The 18,990-nt window shown below is 54.3% G+C and overlaps 1 protein-coding gene across 2 annotated transcripts in view; it reads right to left on the reverse strand.

Moving 5' to 3' along the window:
• Positions 356 to 18,990, reverse strand: part of ECE1 (endothelin converting enzyme 1) — a 124,187-nt gene continuing 105,552 nt past the window's right edge. Inside the window, exons 11-19 of one of the 2 annotated variants that reach the window (XM_018055197.1) lie at positions 14,593 to 14,703; positions 12,983 to 13,081; positions 12,328 to 12,405; positions 10,732 to 10,835; positions 7,281 to 7,391; positions 6,402 to 6,469; positions 5,528 to 5,718; positions 2,945 to 3,040; positions 356 to 2,266 (exon numbers count right to left, since the gene is read on the reverse strand). In XM_018055197.1, the coding sequence (XP_017910686.1) occupies positions 2,090 to 2,266; positions 2,945 to 3,040; positions 5,528 to 5,718; positions 6,402 to 6,469; positions 7,281 to 7,391; positions 10,732 to 10,835; positions 12,328 to 12,405; positions 12,983 to 13,081; positions 14,593 to 14,703 (1,035 nt within the window). In that variant the 3' untranslated portion in view covers positions 356 to 2,089. The remainder of the gene's footprint in view (positions 2,267 to 2,944; positions 3,041 to 5,527; positions 5,719 to 6,401; positions 6,470 to 7,280; positions 7,392 to 10,731; positions 10,836 to 12,327; positions 12,406 to 12,982; positions 13,082 to 14,592; positions 14,704 to 18,990) is intronic. The other variant, XM_018055201.1, reaches the window with a different exon arrangement.

Below are 18,990 nucleotides of genomic sequence, written 5' to 3' on the forward strand. Positions count from 1 at the left end.
TAGTGACGACGGAAGAGGGGCCAGGTGGGCACAGGCATTAGCCAGGGTCCAGCGCTTCTGCTTCCCTGGTGGCTCAGCTGGTAAAGAATCCGCCTGCGATGCAGGAGACCTGGGTTCGATCCCTGGGTTGGGAAGATCCCCTGGAGAAGGGCAAGGCTCCCCACTCCAGTATCCTGGCCTAGAGAATTCCATGGACTGTATAGTCCACAGGGTCGCAAAGAGTCTCGCCTGAGCGGCGTTCACTGCCTCACTCAAGGCCTCTGCTCTGGGGAGGAGGCGCGGCCAGCCCCGGGGGCACTGGCGGCGCCACGGGACACAGCTTGCCTGGGGGAAGACACACTCGGTCACACGGCCCTCGGTGTAAGTACTTTATTTCAGTTACAATGGTGCCGCAGAGAACTACAGTCGCACGAAACGTGGTAATGCAAAAGAATAGATTCCCAGCTCCAAACCCCGCACCCCTGTGCCCGCAGAGACGCCGGCCCCGCGGGGCTCCCTCGAGGGGGCGCGGCTCAGAGGGCGGCTGCCCAGAGCGCCAGGGGGCGCGGCGCCAGGCGGCTGGGGCTCCCCTTGCTTCCCCGCCCGAGCTCCGCCCGCTGGGGGCGTCCCAAAGCGGCCAGCCCGACCAGCTGCGGCGGCGCGGAGGAGACGGCATGCCCGGTGCCCTGACACCTCGGGCCAGACCCACCGTGCCCGCCCCCTGAACCGGCCACCCGGCTCAGAGCACCCCGCAAGAAGAGGAGGGTCCACGGCAAGTACTGTCTCCACTCAGCCCAGGGCTGAGGGTGGGCTGGAGCCCGGGGCACGTTCAGGGGGTCCTCAGACTCCTGACCGCGGTGCCGCTGACGGGCAGGCCCGGGCCTCTGGGCAGCAGAGGGGGCTGCCCTCTGAGGGGGCAACTGTGTGGGCCCTGGCACGGAGGGCGGTCTCCTCGGGCGGGGGCCTGGGCGCAGCCCCAGATAAGGCACTCAGCGGGAGGCCAGGGCTGGCTGTGGTCCTGGAGCCGGGAAGGGAGGGGGCGGAGGTCGGAGCCCAAGCGAGGACCTGGGACCCAGGGCGACGAGCGCTGCTTTCTCTTCTCTTCTTCCCCCAGGAGAAGAGGCGTGCAAGGCAGACTCTGAAATGGCTGGGATGGGGCGCTGCAGAGTGGCCGCAGGTCCCAGGCTGATGGAGGTGCCCAAAAGCAAGGGGACAGAGAGAGGACCCCGTAGTATGGCAGAGAGCTCTGACGGGAGGTCTCAGCCTCGCAAGGCTCGTGACCCAGGTCCGGGGTACTCGGGCACCTCCAGACTGGGTTGGAGGGCACAGACCTGGCCTCACGCAGCCATCAGTCCCCTAGTGTGACTCTGGGGGCCAGTGTTTCCTTGCTGGGGGGTCCCCACTGATGGACTCTAGGTTCAGAGGCAGGTATCTCCAGGAGGTGGTGCCAACGAGCTGCCCCTTCCTCTGCTGGGAGCAAGAACCAGGGGAGGGGGCTGGAACCACACACCCCAAGGGCAGGAGCACCTCTCTATGTGAGGACCTGCTCAGTGGCCTGGAATCCTGCTTCAGCCCAGCTTTGTAGTGAGGAAGGAAGAGAGGTGGCTAGTCAGGGGCTTTCCCTTGTCCACAGGTTATTTAGAAAAACAGAACATAATAAATATACCGATCCTTTCCTTAAAAAAAAGTGTTTTAAATGCATCATTTCCCTGAAGGTTTCCAGTGTATTCCACAATGTTTAAAAAATAGTTTCCCCAAAAATATATCTTTAAAGCATTTGACACAGTGGTATTTGTGGTATATCTGGTGCTGCATGTGGGCGGAGGGGGCTGGGCCCCCCTGCCCTTGTCAGCGAGCGTCCAGGCCCGGTGGGCAACCCGCCTGACACCCCAACACCCCTGACACACGTGTGCCTGGGATGACCGGGTCTTCACTGGGGGTCAAATCTCAGATTACAGTGAGAGCGCACATCGCAGGCTTGGTTCCGGCTGACCACCCTGCAGTGTCGGGGGAGGGGGCTGGCCGCCAGATGGAGGGGGCAGTCTGTGGGTCCAGGGGCATGTTCTTGGGGCCCCCCTTGCCCTCCATCTCGCTCTGGGTGCCTGGCCCTTCACCAGACTTCACACTTGTGATGCGGGTTCATGGGTGAGCCAGGCGGGCAGTGGAAGTGTTCCGAGAACTCCTTGGAGTTGGAGATGGAGCCGATGACCCGGAAGCGGGAGGGGCTGTGGGGGTCGGTGATGAGACCTTCGTGTGAGCTCTCGGGGGTGCGGACGGAGCACCAGACCTGTGAGGGGGTGATAGGGAGAGGGCAGAGTCACTGTGGGTCCCCGAGGTTGCCAGATTGGCCCCACGACTGTAACAAGGAAATAAGCGCCCCTCTGGCTCTGAGACCCCCATGACAGGCCTGCCACCTGGGTTAGGAAGAAGCAGAGGGCTGGGGGGCCTTCACCCAGCTTCCTCTTCTGCAGCCAGACCAGCTGAATGTCTGTCCTGGGCTTCTGCGTTACGCTTCACCTGCACAAAGGGTTCTGCCCTCAAATCAGTTTGAACACTTTGCACTGAGTCCAGATCACTCCTTTCCTGGGCAGGACCAACTGTCTCGTGGCCTTGTGGCTCTGGGCACCAACAGAAGGCTACATGCTGATTGTCAACTCTAGGGACAACCTGGGATGCCTTGAGTTTACGATATTTCTAGAACCGCAGAACTGGGAGGGCCCTTAGCCATCCAAGCAAACCTGTCCTCTCCTCTACCTGATGCAGGAATTCCTCTAACAGAGTTCTCGACCCTTCCTTGAATTTCTCCAGAGATGAAGCTCACTTTCTTACAGGGTAAATGCCCTGTGGATGGACTCACAAGCTAGGGCTTCTCTATTTGAGGAAATTTGCCTTTTGGTTTTCAGCGCTCCTGGAACTCAAAATGGCAGACTGTGCCTGGGCATTAGTTTTTCTCTAAAGAACTCACCTGTGCAAAGCCCAGGAAGAAGAGCTGGTTGTTGGTGAGACCCAGGGTGGGCAGTGTCTGCTCAGCCCCGTTCTTCTTGACCCAGTTCTGGTAGGCCTGGGGGGAGAACAGAGCTCAGGGTCCCCGTGACACAGGAACAATCGGGTGGCAGTGGAGGGCTAGTGGGGGAGATCTGGGAACATACACCCTGTTGGGACAGGGCCTGGCTTCTGGGGGTCTGGGGCCTCAGCTCTGAGCCTAACTCAGCCTAGAGGAGCCGCCCTCTACCTGCACTCATCCCAAAGGGAGCTCATTCAACCCCACGACTTTAAATACCACCTCCATCTGAATACAGATGCATCCTGCCAGCTCCAGCCTTTCTTGGGAACATTCAACTGCTCTAGCTGGTCATCCAAGATATGCACACACACACACACACACACACTGCTTTCCCATCACAGTAAATGATGCCAGCCACGAAAGCTGAGCACCAAAGAATTGATGCTTTTGAACTGTGGTGTTGGAGAAGACTCTTGAGAGTTCCTTGGACTGCAAGGAGATTCAACTCGTTCATCCTAAAGGAGATCAGTCCTGAATATTCATTGGAAGGACTGATGCTGAAGCTGAAACTCCAATACTGTGGCCACCTGATGTGAAGAACTGACTCATTAGAAAAGACCCTGAAGCTGGGAAAGATTGAGGGCAGGAGGAGAAGGGGACGACAGAGGAAGAGATGGTTGGATGGCATCACCGACTCGATGGACATGAATTGGAGTAAACTCCAGGAGTTGGTGATGGACAGGGAGGCCTGGCATGCTGCAATGCCATGGGATCACAAAGAGCGGACAGGACTGAGCGACTGAACTGAACTGAACCACCCAGTTACTCAGGCCCAAACCCCAGGACTCTCCTTTGATTCATCTTCTTTCAATCAATCGAACAACCCCAATCTAACCACATCTCACCCTTCACGTTGCTCTAGCCCATCTCTTGCCTGGACAACCTCACAGCCACTTTCTAACTAGTCTCCTTGACCTCAAACTGGTCCAATTCCAACCCCCTCCCAACACAGCAACTCAGGTCATCCTCATAAAGCAGGGGCTGAGAACATTTTCTGGAAAGGGTCAGAGAGTAAATCTTTTCAGCTTTGAAAGCCAAACAGTTTCTCTGCTGCAACAGCTCAAGGAACACCCTGATATATGAAAGCAATCACAGGCACCATAGGGATGAGTGGGTGTAGCTGTCCCCTCTCTCCCACAGCTTTGATTTATCTGTATTGATTTGGCCAGCTAAGGGCGGGGTGTGGCCCGCAGGCCGTAGGTCTGCTGACCTGGTTGTGGAGGGTGACGCAGATCGTTCCCCCATGTAAACCCCTGCTGTGGATCCCGCTGCAGCCAGAACAAACCCCAAGGTCCTGCTCAGTCGACAGGGGCCGTAGCCAGGACAGCCACACCTCCGGCCGCCCCTCCCACACAGGGCCGTGCCCTCCATCCCTGCCACGTCCTTCTTCCTGTCCTGGGCTGTGCGAGGCTTGGGTCCACCTCACGGCCTCGGCATTTACTCTTCTCTCCCTGCCTCTTTCTCACCCTACTGGACTCCGCTCAAAGGTCATCCCCTCTAGAAGGCCTCCCCTGACCACCCTCTCCCCTATTTTTCTTTATTCCTTTGGCCTGTCTTGTCTTCTTCATCTTATCAGCACCTGACATCATCACTTTTATCCGTGGAGGTGTGAACTGCCTTCCTCCCCCTCCCTGACCCGCTATAGTTGGGGGCTTCATGAGAGCAGGACCCGTCGCTGTTTCGTCCCAGAACCGCCAGCACCAAAAACAGGGCACAGCGGGTCGAAAGTTTGCAACACACTTTCACCAACTAACAGACGTCGGGCAAGTCACCGGATGTTTCTGGGTTGTTTCTGGTTGGTTCTGTCGCCTGCACAGCGGGCGTGAGATACCTAATCGTAGAGCTCCCGGGGCCCCGGCCCACAGGCCTCAGCACACAGCATCTCTCAGGCTTCCTGCGCTTGCTGCCACGGGGAGGAGGAGGAGGTTCTGCCTTAGCCTCTGGCATCTCTCCCTTCCAACTCAGCCAACATCGCCAAGGGCCACCCCGGACTAGACCCGGCACCCAAACCGTCACGTGCCATCTCTCTCACACCCAGCAATGCAGGGACGAACACAGCCACATGCACAGAGGCTCAGGGAGGCTGACTGACTCACTCCAGAACCAGGACCGGAGCCGGAACCGGCTCTGTGAGCAGTGTCCCCCTCCCTCCCTTCCCAGGCCCACTGCTGCCTGGGTCAGGGGCGGCTTCCCCTGCAAAGGGAGGGACAGGCAGGTCTTCAGGTGGGTCCAGCCCAAGCCCTTTCTGGTGACCCTCAGTGGGGGCTGGACTTGGGGTACACAGCCTCTGTGTGCCGGGTCCGAGCCGGGTGCCTCACAGACACCCGTTCACTCGGTCCGCACTGCCACCCATTCCACAGATGTGGCCACTGAGGCCCAAAGACCCTGTTGCGCGTGCCCCAGCTTGTCTCCCACCACTCTTAACCGAGAAGCATCTGGACAGACCCAGAGGCGGGCGTGGGGCGTGCAGGGAGGGCCTCCTACCCGGTAGGCCGCCTTGAGGCCGCCGTTGTCTGCGATGTTCTCGCCGAGGGTGTGCCTGCCGTTCACCGGCTCCCCGTTCACGCTGTAGTTGCTGTACTGCTCCACCATGCACTCGGTCTGCTGCTTGAACGCCTCCACGGACGAGTTCTTCCACCAGGGCCGGAGGTTCCCGTCCTTGTCATACTCTCGGCCTGCGGGGTCAGAGGGGAGCGTCAGGCTGGGTGGAGGGGAGACGCAGCTGGGTGCTGAAGGACCTGGATGCATCAGCCGGTCTGGGGTGGCTGGGGCGGGGAGGAACGTGACCCGACTAAGGACCCACACGTTCAGAGTTTCGGTGAAGCTGGATTCACCGTCGAGGCTGGTGAAGGGTCTCTGACCCTGCGCCCAGCGGCAGGGGGGAGGTCACAGGAAGGTCCTGCCTCCTCATTCTTGGTCACAGGGTCCCCAAGGCAGGAGGCAATGAGGGGGATCCTGAACATTAGCTGGGGAGGTACTAACTCTTCTACTTGTCGTTGGACCAGAGTAGTCTCTGGGGTGGTGGAGGAATGTCCGCTCCCCACTGACTACAGTGGGGAGTGCTGTACTACCCCCCAGCACCACACACCTTCGGGGAGCAGGGTGTCCCACTGTGAGCCTGCCCAGTCCTCGCAATCACCACATGATCAACACACCCATTTTACAGATAAGAAAATAGAGGCCTGAGGAAATGATGGGGCTTGTGAGAGTCCACACAGATTGGCAGGTGCCTGGGCCAGGATTTTAACTTTCCATGTCCTCCTGTCTCCAAGGCTAAGATGCACAGGAGCAAAGCAGGAGCAGCGGCCCCAGGAAGCTGGTGGGGATGCGTCTGAAGGGGACCCCGGGGAACCCGTACCTTGATCGTCAAAAGCATGAGTCAGCTCGTGGCCCACGACGACGCCGATGCCACCGAAGTTCAAGGCACTGGAGGGGGAGACACGGGGGTGAGAGTGATGTCATGCAGGGCAGGCCTACCACTTCCTCAGTCTGGAGACACAGCAGAGTCCTGCAGGGCTCCAGCCAGGCCCCCGAGCCGGTCAGAACCTGGAGAGCTGGCTGCATCAGCCTGTGCCCGCTGCACTCCAAGCACCGTGCCAGGCACTGCCCTCGGGTCAGCGCAAAGAGCTAGGCCTCAGTAACTGACTATAAGGGAGCAAATGGAGGTGTAGGATGGTTCAGCCACTTTGCCCAAGGGCCAGTAAGCCAGCAGAGAGCAAGCCTGGGGTTCAGATCCAGGCCTGTGGGGAATTCACTTCTGAGACTTCTCACCCTTCCCGACTTCTCACCCTTCCCAACTTCTCAGCTGAGACTGTTCTAGAATATCACTAGAGGGGCACTCCCCTGTTTGGGGTTCCTGCCTCCATGATGGCATCACCGACTCGATGGACATGAGTTTGAGCAGGCTTCGGGAGTTGGTGATGGACAGGGGAGACCTGGCGTGCTGCAAAGAGTCGGACACGACTGAGCAACTGAACTGAACTGCCTCCATGATGGGCCCCGAGTTCCCACTGTGTAGGGACTCTGAGGTCTAGGAGACCCCAGAGGGAAGCACAGGGAGTGAGAGTTGTTTCCATGGCAACATCTCCTGGCCGGTGGGACAAGGAGCCCTCAGTGAGACAGGTTTGGAGGCGGGGTCAGCTGTGGGCTGACCCAGCTGTCAGGCTGGCCCGAGGGGTCTGCTGAGGGGTCACGGGGGGTGGGGAGGAGATGGGACGGAGCCCCAGGAGCGTCCTACTTGGGTGAAGAGCGGGTGTAGAATGGCGCCTGCAGGATTCCGGCCGGAAACACGATCTCATTCTTGGTGGGCGAGTAGTAGGCGTTCACCATGGGCGGGGTCATGCTCCATCTGCAAGCAAGACACACGTGGAAGCCTCGACCCCACAGCAGGCGGTAGGCAGGGACAGCCCATTGGGGGGTGTCGGGAGCCCTGGAAGTGTGGATTCCCCTTGACCTGGCCCAGGGCGTGCAAGCATGAGGTAGCACTGCTTTTGAGAGAGGAAACCAGAAACACCCAAATGTCTGTAAGGGAGGAATTGGTTGAATTTGATGTCACATCGCACAGTGGAACAGTGAGACCCTGGCAAAGAGCGGAATGCGATGACTAGTAAGGACCCGCCGTAGAGCACAGGGGTCAAGACTTCTCAAGGCTCTGTGAGGCCTATATGGGGAAAGAATACAGCAAGAGTGGATGTATGCACGTGGAGAGCTAACTGGTTCATCTTGTTTTCCCCTGAAACTAACACAACCTTGTAAATCAGCTGCACTGCAATAAAAGTTAAAAACAAAAAAAGAGTAAAAAGCTCCCCGTTCTCCACCATGGTTGTACCATTTTACACCTCCACCTGCCAGGCTGGATATTTCCAGGTGATAGTTAGAAACTATCAACTTTGGCCATGTTAGCAAGTGTACAATGAAACCTCGTTTTATATTTCATTTCACTATTAAAAATGTTGAACATCTCAAAAAACCACAAAGAACAAAACGGACCATTCTATACTAAAAAGTCATTACTCTGTAGGCTCAAAAATGAATCTGTCAGTAGTTTTCAAAGTGTGCTCCATGGATACCTGGTGAGATGCTGCTGCTGCTGCTGCTGCTGCCGCTGCTGAGATGGGAAGCCGCCAGTTCCCTTTCAGGGGCTCTGTGAGGCCGAGACTATTTTCATTAAAATACTAAGATGCTATTTACCTTTCCCACCACGTTGACATTATACGGATGGGGGAAAGGCAGCACTGGGTAAAACTGCTGGAGCCTCAGCTGAGTCAAGGCAGTGGTACCAGTTCAGTTGGTCTCCATGTTCTTCATAAAGAATGAATGAATAAAATCTGTTCACTGAAGAGCATCCTTGATGACGCAGCATAATAATTAACTTCGTTAAACCTAGACCCTTGAGTACAAGTCTCTTAATAGTCTGTGTGACCGGATGGGAAGCACTTGTAAGCATTTCTGTTTTTATTTCTTTTTTTTAATCTTTTGGCCAACACTGTGGCATGTGGAACCTTAGTTCCCTGACCAGGGATAGAACCCACGTCCCCTGCATTGGAAACATGGAGTCTTAACCAGTGGACCACCAGGGAAGTCCCAGCATTTCTGTTTTTTTTTTTTTCACGGAATGCCATTTGTACTTGAGAGGATGATGGGTGTTTGACAGGCGTTTTCTTGAAAATGAACAGAGTGAGCGCATCACCTCAAGCAAGACAACTGACGCGGTTTGTTGCCAGCGATAAAAACTCAAGGTTTCAAAACAACTGAAATTTCAAGCAAAAACTTGGAAACCTGGTGTCGGCCACGGCAAACCTGCTAGCTGTCCGATACTTAAAGACTTTTTCCTCTGGAGGTCAGCAGCGACATTACCCGCTGTACACTTTTTTTTTTGATATATAGTGTATAATGAAGATGCCACTGTTAGGAAGATATGTTGAAACTCAGTGAAGCACTGTTTTCCAGATGACCAACACATGGTGTTACAAAGTCATGCATGGGTAGAGGAAGGATCCATTCAAAGTGCAAGGCACGCTGATGAACCATTAGTGTAACAAAGTGTGAAAAGTTTATGAGCATGGTTTCAGACTCTGCATTGCAATTAACCAGACAATCTTATTTGCAAAATAGAAACAGAGACACAGAGGTAAAAAACAAACCTAGGACACCAAGTGGGGGAAGGACGGTGGGGTGAACTGAGGACTGGAATTAACATGCATACATTACTGATACCATGAATCAGGTAGCTATCTGATGAGAACCTACTGGGTAGCTCAGGGAACTCTGATTAGTGCCCTGTGGTGACCTCAATGGGAAATCCGAAAAAGCAAGCATATGTGTACGCACATGGCTGGTTCATTTTCCTTACGGTAGAAACTAACACAAAATTGTAAACCAACTATACGCCAATAAAAATTAATTTAAAAAAATTACTGCCCATCACGTTCTGGAGTAGTATCAATGAAGCACATACACATGTATCAAAAAGACAGTCAAAATATTCTTTCCTTTTCTAACTACATGTCTGTGTAAGGCCAGAATATCTTTACATATTTCAAAACAATATATTGCAACAGACTGAAGGCAGGAGCAGATGTGAGAATCCTGCCATCTTCCATTAAGTCAGATATTAAAGAAACTTGTAAAAAAGTAGAACAATACCTCTCTTTTTAGTAAACTTGAAAAAAAACAGTTCTTTTTCATAAAATTTTCAGAAAAGTCAGTACAATCCACCTAAACAAGCTTTTGGGGGTTCAATGATTTTTTTCAGCATAGAAGAGGCTCAGATGGTAGATATTAATAAAAAATTTGGCCTCCCAATAATTGTTCTGATATGAAGGACCAGTGGAGAGTGGAGTGAGACAGAAAGGATATTTTCTCTGAGAGCCTAGCTAGTTACTATGTCTCCTCCAGGTGAGTCCCACAGAGATGCATTAAGCGTGGATACATTAATGAGTAGGAGACTTAATTTAAATGGAAAAGTTTAAGCTAAAAGACTTCTAGTAAACTCACAACACTGGGGTAGTGCCTGCACCGTATACTGGAGACAAAAGACCACTTTGTTGTATGTTTAGGGTGTACCGTGGTTGAGGACAGAAAAAGAGGAAACAGAGCTGTTCAAACCCCTGTTGTCCACAAGGGGGAACCAGGGGCAAAGAGAAAGAAGTGGCTTTCGCCCTTTGGCTTCCCTGATGGCTCAAGCAAGTGAAGAATCAGCCTGCAACACAGGAGACGCAGGAGAAGCGGGGTGGATTCCAGGGTCCAGAAGAGCCCCTGGAGCAGCAACTGACAACCCAGCCCAGTCTTCTTGCCTGGGAAATCCCATGGACAGAGGGCTATGGTCCATGGGGTTGCAAAAAGTCAGACACAACTGAACACATGTGTGCGCACACACGCACACACGCACACACGCACACACGCACCCCTTATCTGCAGACAATGAAGCAAAGCCTTGAAGGCTGCAGCAGCAGAGCTGGGCTGTGATGTAAGGTGGACCCCCCTCTGCCAACAGGCTGGACACTAAGGACACACAGGCTCAGGCTAACCCCGGCTCCCGGCATCTGAGTGGGATAACAGCAGTCCCTGCAGCTCCGAGGGCCGTCAGGACAGTTACATCCCCGCACACGATTCAGGCTGAAGGAGCGCTGGGCCCCTACACCCGCCTGCGGGAGCCAGCGTCCTCCCAGCGAGGCCCAGGGACTCACTGATCTCTGTTGGGCGCTTTCCGGAGCTGGTCGGCAGTGACCCTCCAGGAGAAGTTGAAAAACCGCATGGCGTTCTCGAAGTAGAGGTCTGGCACGGCGGTGTACTGGGCAGGAGGGAGTAAGTCACAGGGTCAGAGCACGCTCAGGTCCTCGAACGCAAACCCCATCTTCTAAAACCGAGGAAGTTGAAACCCCGCGTGGCCTGGGCACTGGTCCGCAGGGCAGACAAAAACGGGGGGCTCGGGGCTGCAGGCTGGGATGCTTTCCTTGGCCCTCATTCTGGCCAGGGGCTGGTGCCCTCTCCCTTCAAGGACACACTATGAGCTTCACCTAGGGCGGCCCAGCAGGGTCTCGGGGCAACGGGAAGCCCCTGCCATCGTGCCAGGGCCTTGGGTGGGCAATACGTCCAGCAGGGTCCAAAACATTCTGCGACGATGGCCAGGTTCTATGCGTGTGTTGTCAGGCACGGTCAGCATCAGCCGCATACAGCTCTAGCTCATTTCAAATGTGGCGAGTGCAACCTTTTAATTTAATGAACTAATTGATATTAATTCACTAAAGTAGGGATCTGCGGCTAGTAGCTGCCACACTGGCCAGCACAGATCTCATAAATCCAGCTGGGATCTGTGAACTCTCAGGGCGCAGGCATGACTGCACATTTCCTCCCCACTCAGCCTGGCCTTTCGGCTCTTGTCACAGGGGTGAGGTTCTCTCTCAGACCTGCTCTTTACATCAGGGCTCCAGTGAAAGGCCAGGCCCTTGGGGTTCAGACTCTAATCCAGATGGGGTCTGCCTGGGCTGTCTCCAGGAGCCCCTCATCTTATATCATGATACCCTGGACCATCTAAAATTATTCTCAAGGAAAAAGGCTGCGGATGAGTCCCATATTCTCAGCCGTAATTTTCATATTCTTAGGTTTTAAATATAACCACAATGAGAGGTTATTATAATTTCACAAATGCCTGAATTCACAAATTTCAATTACAAGGTATAAAACGTTCGGGGCAGAAGCACAATCCATTTAACGGAGTGATTTGCCCAAAGCTCTAACCACCAGGGACGTATCAACTACCCTGCTGCCTAAATTAAGCTTAAACGTGCATCTGGGGTTTAGGCTTCCTCCTTCCCATTAGCATTTCAAGGTCTGAAGAAGAGGCCCAGGTTTCTCCGGGGAGGTGGGGAGAAGCGGGGACGGGAGGCAGGTCCCGGTTTCTCTGGGGGCTGGGAGGCAAAGGGGGCTCCACTCTGACGCTTTTAGGGACGCAGATTATCTGTGTGCCTTCTAGGATCTGGTCGCCCCCCTCCCCCATTATCTCCCACTCACTGAATGGAGTGGACTGTGCTGTGCTGGCCACGGACTGCTGGTGGGTCCTGGGAGGCAGGGGCCACTGGCTGGCCCCGGGGAGGGAGGAGGAGAGATCGGCCCCCTGGTGCCCAGTCCATCTCCAGACCCCACACCACTTCATCTCAGGACGTCTTGACAGTCATGGTGCCCCCAGCAGCCCCACCCAGATCAGCCTCTGCCCTCTCCCAAGCGGAGGCCCTCCAGGGGCATTTCAGGAATGCAAGGGGGCAGCGTGCAAGGGAGCCACTTACGTCATTGAACACTTTGTCCAGCTCCTTGGGGTCCATGATGAAGTTGGGGTAGCCTATCATGTTGTAGATCGCGTCCGCCTGGGCAGGAGAGACACGAAGGACAGTGGGCGCTCGGCAGGGCCCTGTGGGTGCCGGGCTCAAGGTCGGGGCCCAGGGAAAGCGGCCAGGCCCCTCCCCACTCAGGGCTTTCACGGTGCTTTCTCTTGCCTAACTCCTCCTTATCCTTGGGATCTCTGCCTCAATGTCACCTCTCCAGGGAAGCTTTCCGTGGCCTCCCTGCCGCTGCTGGACCATGTCCAATCCATCGTCATATCACTCTGTACCTCTCCCTTGCACACATTTTTTTAAAAAAATTATATTTATTTGGCTGTGCTGGGTCTTAGTTGCACATGGGATCAAACCCGGGCCTCAAGCGTTGGGATTGCAGAGTCTTAGCCACTAGGCCACTAGGGAAGACCCTCCCTTGCACACTTAGCACAGTCTGTTTTCATCCAGTTGTTAATCCAAGCCATGTGTTCACGGCTCTCCTCGCATCATTCTGGACTGCCCACAGCATCCGTGTTGGGCTCACCGGCTAGTCCCTCCTTCGTCCACCTCCTCCTCGGAGGTCACAACCCTCTGTGCAGGGCCCCTCCCAGCTCCCAGCCAGCCTCACCTTTTCCTTAGCTGATTTCCGAGTATCTTCATCCATCCACTTCAGGGTGCTCAGGCTTTCTTCAAATGCCTTCTTGATCTCCAGGATGATCTCGCTGGCCTGAGGAGACAGTCAGGTGTGGGCACTGAACTTGTCCATGGGCAGCAGGCATCCCATGGAGAAGGATGCGATGGGGCTAAACTCAAATCCTGGCTCCAGGCCTTGTGCTCCAAGGTGCTGGGCTGAGGAAGGGGGTCCACAGCCACGGTCCCCCAACCTCCTTCCTCTGAACACTAGCATCCTGCGAGAAGAGACGGGTTTCTATAAACAGGGCTCCCTGGTCAAATACACTCAGGGCAAGCTCTGGGCACATTGGAAAAGACTTTACAGCGGGACTTATCAGTGCCTTTACTGTGTGCCACGTGCTGCGATTCTTTTCAGAAATGTTAGGACACGTATCTGTTCTCAGAGGTACCGGATCATGGAGTTCCTTTAGGATGGACTGGGCTTTAAAATCTAGAGAAGCCGAGTTCTGAGGGGTGGTTCCAGAAAGACTCTGTTCAGGCTGGAGATGAATGTCAAAAGCAGATCCAGAGGCTGAAAAAGACTCCGGAGCAGGGGAAGGGGGAGCTGGGCAGCAGGAGGAGCAGACAGACTCAGGACGGCCAGAACCTGACTCAGAACCTGCATCAGCCACTGACAGGCAGGTCACGTACGAGGTGCGAGTCAGTTTGCTAACCTCTGACTGCAAAGAAAAATCTATGCAGTTAAAGTTAGCAATAAAAATGGTACCAAAGGAAATCAAGCCTGAATATTTATTGGAAGGACTGATGCTGAAGCTGAGGCTCCAATACTATGGCCACCTGATGCGAAGAGCCAACTCTTTGGAAAAGACCCTGATGCTGGGAAAGACTGAGGGCAGGAGGAGAAGGGGGTGACAGAGGATGAGGTGGTTGGATGGCATCACCAACTCGATGGACACGAGTCTGAGTAAACTCTGGGAGGTGGTGAAGGACAGGGAGGCCTGGGGTGCTGCCGCCCGTGGGGTCTCAAAGAGTTAGACACAAGTTAGCAACTGAACCGCAGCAGTAACGACACAGCAGCTACCCCTCCCTGAGCCCTCATTCCGCTCCAGTCGCTGCCCGTGTGCACAATGCCGTTCAGTCTCCGCCTGCGGGGTGGACATGCCCACCTCCATGTCCTTGGGGTCAGAGTATTGTCCCAAGACCCCCCACCAGGAAGAGACAAAGCCGGCATCGGGGCTGGGGCCCGGCTGTCTCCAGGTGCTCAGCCACGGGCGTCCTGTGCCCGCCACCACTTCATGTCAAGCTGTTCTGTCAACATGACCTCTCTGGGCCCTGCCTACCCTTGGAGGTGGAGACGGCCAGACTAACCTCCCTGGGAAGCGGGGAGAGCTACATGAAATCCTACAAAGTGCCTGCCACTGTGATCATATTCTCTATTGTAGGTAACTCAGATTACGCAAGGCTTTAGAAAATGGAACCTTGGAGTTAGGGCTGGAGCCCTGGCCCAGGGTAGGGCCGGTCCAGAGTGGATGAGAGCGTGGCCTGGCAGGCTCATGGGGGTGGCGGGTGTGACGTCACAGCCTCTGTGTGCGGGGGGGCACTTACTATGTTCTTGCTGTCCTCGGCGAAGGTCGCTTTGACGAACATGGGGCCCAGAGCGAAGCCCAAGGTGTTCTCCGTGTCACTCACGCAAAACTTCCAGCGGGGAAGACACGTCTGGAAAACACAAGTCAGAAGGGTTTGTTGGCACTATCTGTCCAGGAAGTGGCACAGCGGGGTCCGTGCTTCCGTCCAGAACTTGAGGGAGACCTTTCCTGACCCAGCGGAAGTTATTGTAGGCACTGGACCAAAACGCCCGGGATCACCCTAATCCCTGCCATCAGTCTCTTCCTGCAGAGCACTCCACAGATGCTGAGGTATCCTACAGAGCCACCAAAATGGACCTGGGAGGCAGATGAGGATGCAGTCCGCAAGGGGAAGCCACTGGTCCCAAGGTGCCCTGCTGCCGGAACCGTGACATGCCGGACTCCACACCCCACGCCCCTCCTCTCTCCTAGAGGATGCTAAAGATCCTGGTCACAAAGAATCTTGGGAAGTTCCCTTTCTACCCCCAAGTCACAGAAAACCCCAGAAGGGCTGCAGCCCCATTTAAAGCCTCTTGGAGAAAGAGCTGCCACCAGGACCCTGCAGGATGACCGAGGTTCATCCGACCTCGGTCTCAGCCACAAGCCCGCCAGCCCACAAGATGCGCTGGGGGCTGGGCTGAAGCCTCCCAGGCCTGGGGTCTGGGGCCAAGCACGGGCTGCGCTCAGCCCTTCCTGTTCCTCCACCCAGGCCGCCTTTGTGGACAGTCTGCGTGACCAGAAGCGGTGGCCCTGATCACACAAACCCCTGTGCTGCAGAGGAAGCCGGTCCTCCTAACTCTGAAGAACAGGTGGTGAAAACCACCCAGGCTCAGGGCAGCCTGCTTCACGATAGCCATCAACTGAAAACCACCCAGATGCCCGTCGACAGGCAGATGGATGAACAAAATGTGGTACTTTCATACAACAGCACACGACTCGGCAACAAAAGGGGAAGGAGGGACGGATGCACACAACATGGATGAATTTCACCGCCGTTATGCTGAGCAACAGAAGCCCGCACGGTGTGTGGCTTCATCTACACCCACCTCTGGGGGGACAGGGCTGATGGGGGTACCGATGGGGACGCAGGGAGCCTCCTACACAGAGCACTCCGGACAAATGGGTGATGGACACACTCGCTACCTTGATTGGGCTGGTGGTAACAGAGCGATTTCATTTCTCAACACTCACTGAACTGCATACTTAATGTACACATTTTTAGTCCATTCAGTTCAGTTCAGTCGCTCAGTCGTGTCCAAATCTTTGTGACCCCATGGACCACAGCACGCCAGGCCTCCCTGTCCATCACCAACTCCTGGAGTTTACTCAAACTCATGTCCATTGAGTAGGTGATGCCATCCAACCATCTCATCCTCTGTCATCCCCTTCTCCTCCTGCCTTTAATCTTTCCCAGCATCAGGATCTTTTCTAATGAATCAGTTCTTTACATCAGGTGGCCAAAGTATTGGAGTTTCAGCTTCAGCATCAGTCCTTCCAGTGAATATTCAGGACTGATTTCCTTTAGGATGAACTGGTTGGGTCTCCTTGCAGTCCAAGGGACTCTCAAAGAGTCTTCAACACCATAGTTCAAAAGCATCAATTCTTTGGCGCTCAGCTTTCTTTATAGTCCAACTCTCACATCCACACATGACCACTGGAAAAACCTAGCTTTGACTAGACGGACCTTAGTCGGCAAAGTAATGTCTCTGCCTTTGAATATACTATCTAGGTTGCTCATAACTTTTCTTCCAAGGAGTAAGCGTCTTTTAATCTCATGGCTGCAGTCACCATCTGCAGTGACTTTGGAGCCAGAAAAATAAAGTCGGCCACTGTTTCCACTGTTTCCCCATCTACTTGTATGTAGTTGGGCTTCCCAGGTGGCTCAGCGGTAAGGAATCCACCTGCCCAGCAGGAGACTCAGGTTGCATCCCTGGGTTGGGAAGATCCCCTGGAAAAGGAAATGGCAACCCACTCTAGTATTCCTGCCTGGGAAATCCCATGGACAGAGGGGCCTGGTGGGCTACAGTCCATGGGGTCACAGAAGAGTCAGACATGGCTCAGCCACTAAACAAAAACAATCACAAATTATTCGTTAGTTTAAAAGATCCTTAAATACCAGAGGGAAGAAAGAAAAAGGCCCTCCAGCCTTTTCTAAGTTCTTTAACTTCCTGGTTGCTAAATCCATTTAAACTCTCCCAGCCCTGTGCCTGCACCCTGCCCCAGGTGCAGAGGCCAACCATGCAGGAGGTCGGGACCAAAGGACTGTAGCTCCTGGGTTCCGTGAAGGCTCCAGGCTGGGGCGGCTGAATCAGGGACCGATTCTTATTCACTTTCTTCTCAGGAGATGCTCTGCATAAACCCATCCATTCCTGTCTGTGTTCATTAACTCACACAGCCAGTGTTCTCTGAGCCGTTCAGCTGTTCCCTGACAGCTGGGGCTAGGTCCTGCCCTCAAGCGTCTCAGCTGAAGCACCCAGAACATCTGGGGGAAGCAGCAGATGCAAAACAAGCTCAACAGCATCAGCAACAGTAGCTAATGCTTATTAAACGTCTGCTGGGTGCATTACTTTACTGATAAAGGTGCGTCTAGTCAAAGCTATATGGACCTTTTCCAGTGGTCATGTATGGATGTGAGAGGTGGACCATAAAGAAAGCTGAGCGCCAAAGAATTGATGCTTCTGAACTGTGGTGTTGGAGAAGACTCTTGAGAGTCCCGTGGACTGCAAGGAGATCCAACCAGTCTATCCTAAAGGAAATCAGTCTTGAATGTTCATTGGAAGGACTGATGCTGAAGCTGAAACTCCAATACTCTGGCCACCTGATGCGAAGAGCTGACTTATTGGAAAAGACCCTGATGCTGGGAAAGATTGAGGGCAGGAGGAGAAGGGGACGACAGAGGATGAGATGGTTGGATGGCATCACCAACTCGCTGGACCTGAGTTTGAGCAAGCTCTAGGCATTGGTGATGGACAGGGAGGCCTGGCTTGCTGCAGTCCATGGGGTCACAGAGTCAGACACAACTGAGCGACTGAATTGAACTGGCTTCTGGGCCCTATCCCCTAGAACCCTCCTACAACCCTACGAAGCAGGTTCTCTCTGTGTTCCTTTGTGGAGTATGGTACCCTTTAGAGCAGACTTTGTGGGGATCCCCTGTGTAATCCTAGTCAGCCCTCTGGTAAACAGGGCAGTGATGAGTTATCCCATTTTGCAGATAGAAAGACTAAGCTCCCTGATCTAATGAAGTGATTTGCCCAAGGCTGTGTGGTTAGGAAACTCTTGAGAGTCCCTTGGACCCTGATGCTGGGAAAGACTGAGGGCAGGAGGAGAAGGGGACGACAGAGGATGAGATGGTTGGACGGCATCACTGACTCGATGGACAAGAGTTTGAGTAAACTCCAGGAGTTGGTGATGGACAGGGAGGCCTGGCGTGCTGCAGTCCATGGGGTCACAGGGAGTCGGACACGACTGAGCGACTGAACTGAACTGAACTATGTGGTTAGGAACTTCCGGGCTGGTCCAACGGTAAAGGATCTGCCTGCCAATGCAGGGGACGCGGGTTGAATTCCTCGTCCGGGAAGATCCCACGTGCCATAGGGCAACTAAGCCCATGTGCCCCAACCACTGAAGCCCGTGCACCTAGAGTCCATGCTCCACTCTAAGAGAAGCCACCACAACCAGAAATCAGAGCACTGCAACTAGAGAAAGCCCCTGCGCACAGCAGCGGAAGACCCGGAGCAGCCAAAAATACACGAATAACTAAATAAAATTATATTAAAAAAAGGCTGGCTGGTCAGAGGAGGCAATGGAAATTCAGATCTTCTGACGCAAAGTTCTGCGTTATTATCTCCCTATATCAATGGACAACTGGATGCTCTATAAAGCTTGAGGAAATTAAAAGTGTTTTCCCACATGGAGGCCATTCCCCAGGGTCCTGTGAGATGAGGTCAGGAATGATCCCAAACAACAGATGGGAAAACAGAGGCTGAGAGAGGTGCCAGGACTACCCAAGGTCACACAAGGGCTGTCCTGTGAGTTGCGCTGGATACAAGCTGGGTGGACCTGCCCGGGACCCAGGAGCAGTCATGACAGGGGCTGAGCTGGAGAAGGAGAAATAGATAGGCAGTACCTTCCATCCCTCCATCTGGGGGCATCCAGCGACCCCCGGCCCAGAGCCTGGCACCTGCAGGGTCTCCCAGCTACCCCTGCCTCTGCCCAGGCCTCCCTGTGTCCCACCAGCTCTCAGCATGTCATTAGTCAGAGCGGCAGCTGCACTTTGAGCCTGGCCCAGGGAACTCTAAGTGTAAAGTCCAGTAGTTTCATATCTGCAACCAGTCTCCAGAACTTTTCACCTTGCAGATCTGAAACTCTGTACCTATTT

This window comes from Capra hircus, chromosome 2, assembly GCF_001704415.2.
Source record: "Capra hircus breed San Clemente chromosome 2, ASM170441v1, whole genome shotgun sequence".
Classification (NCBI taxonomy): domain Eukaryota; kingdom Metazoa; phylum Chordata; class Mammalia; order Artiodactyla; family Bovidae; genus Capra; species Capra hircus.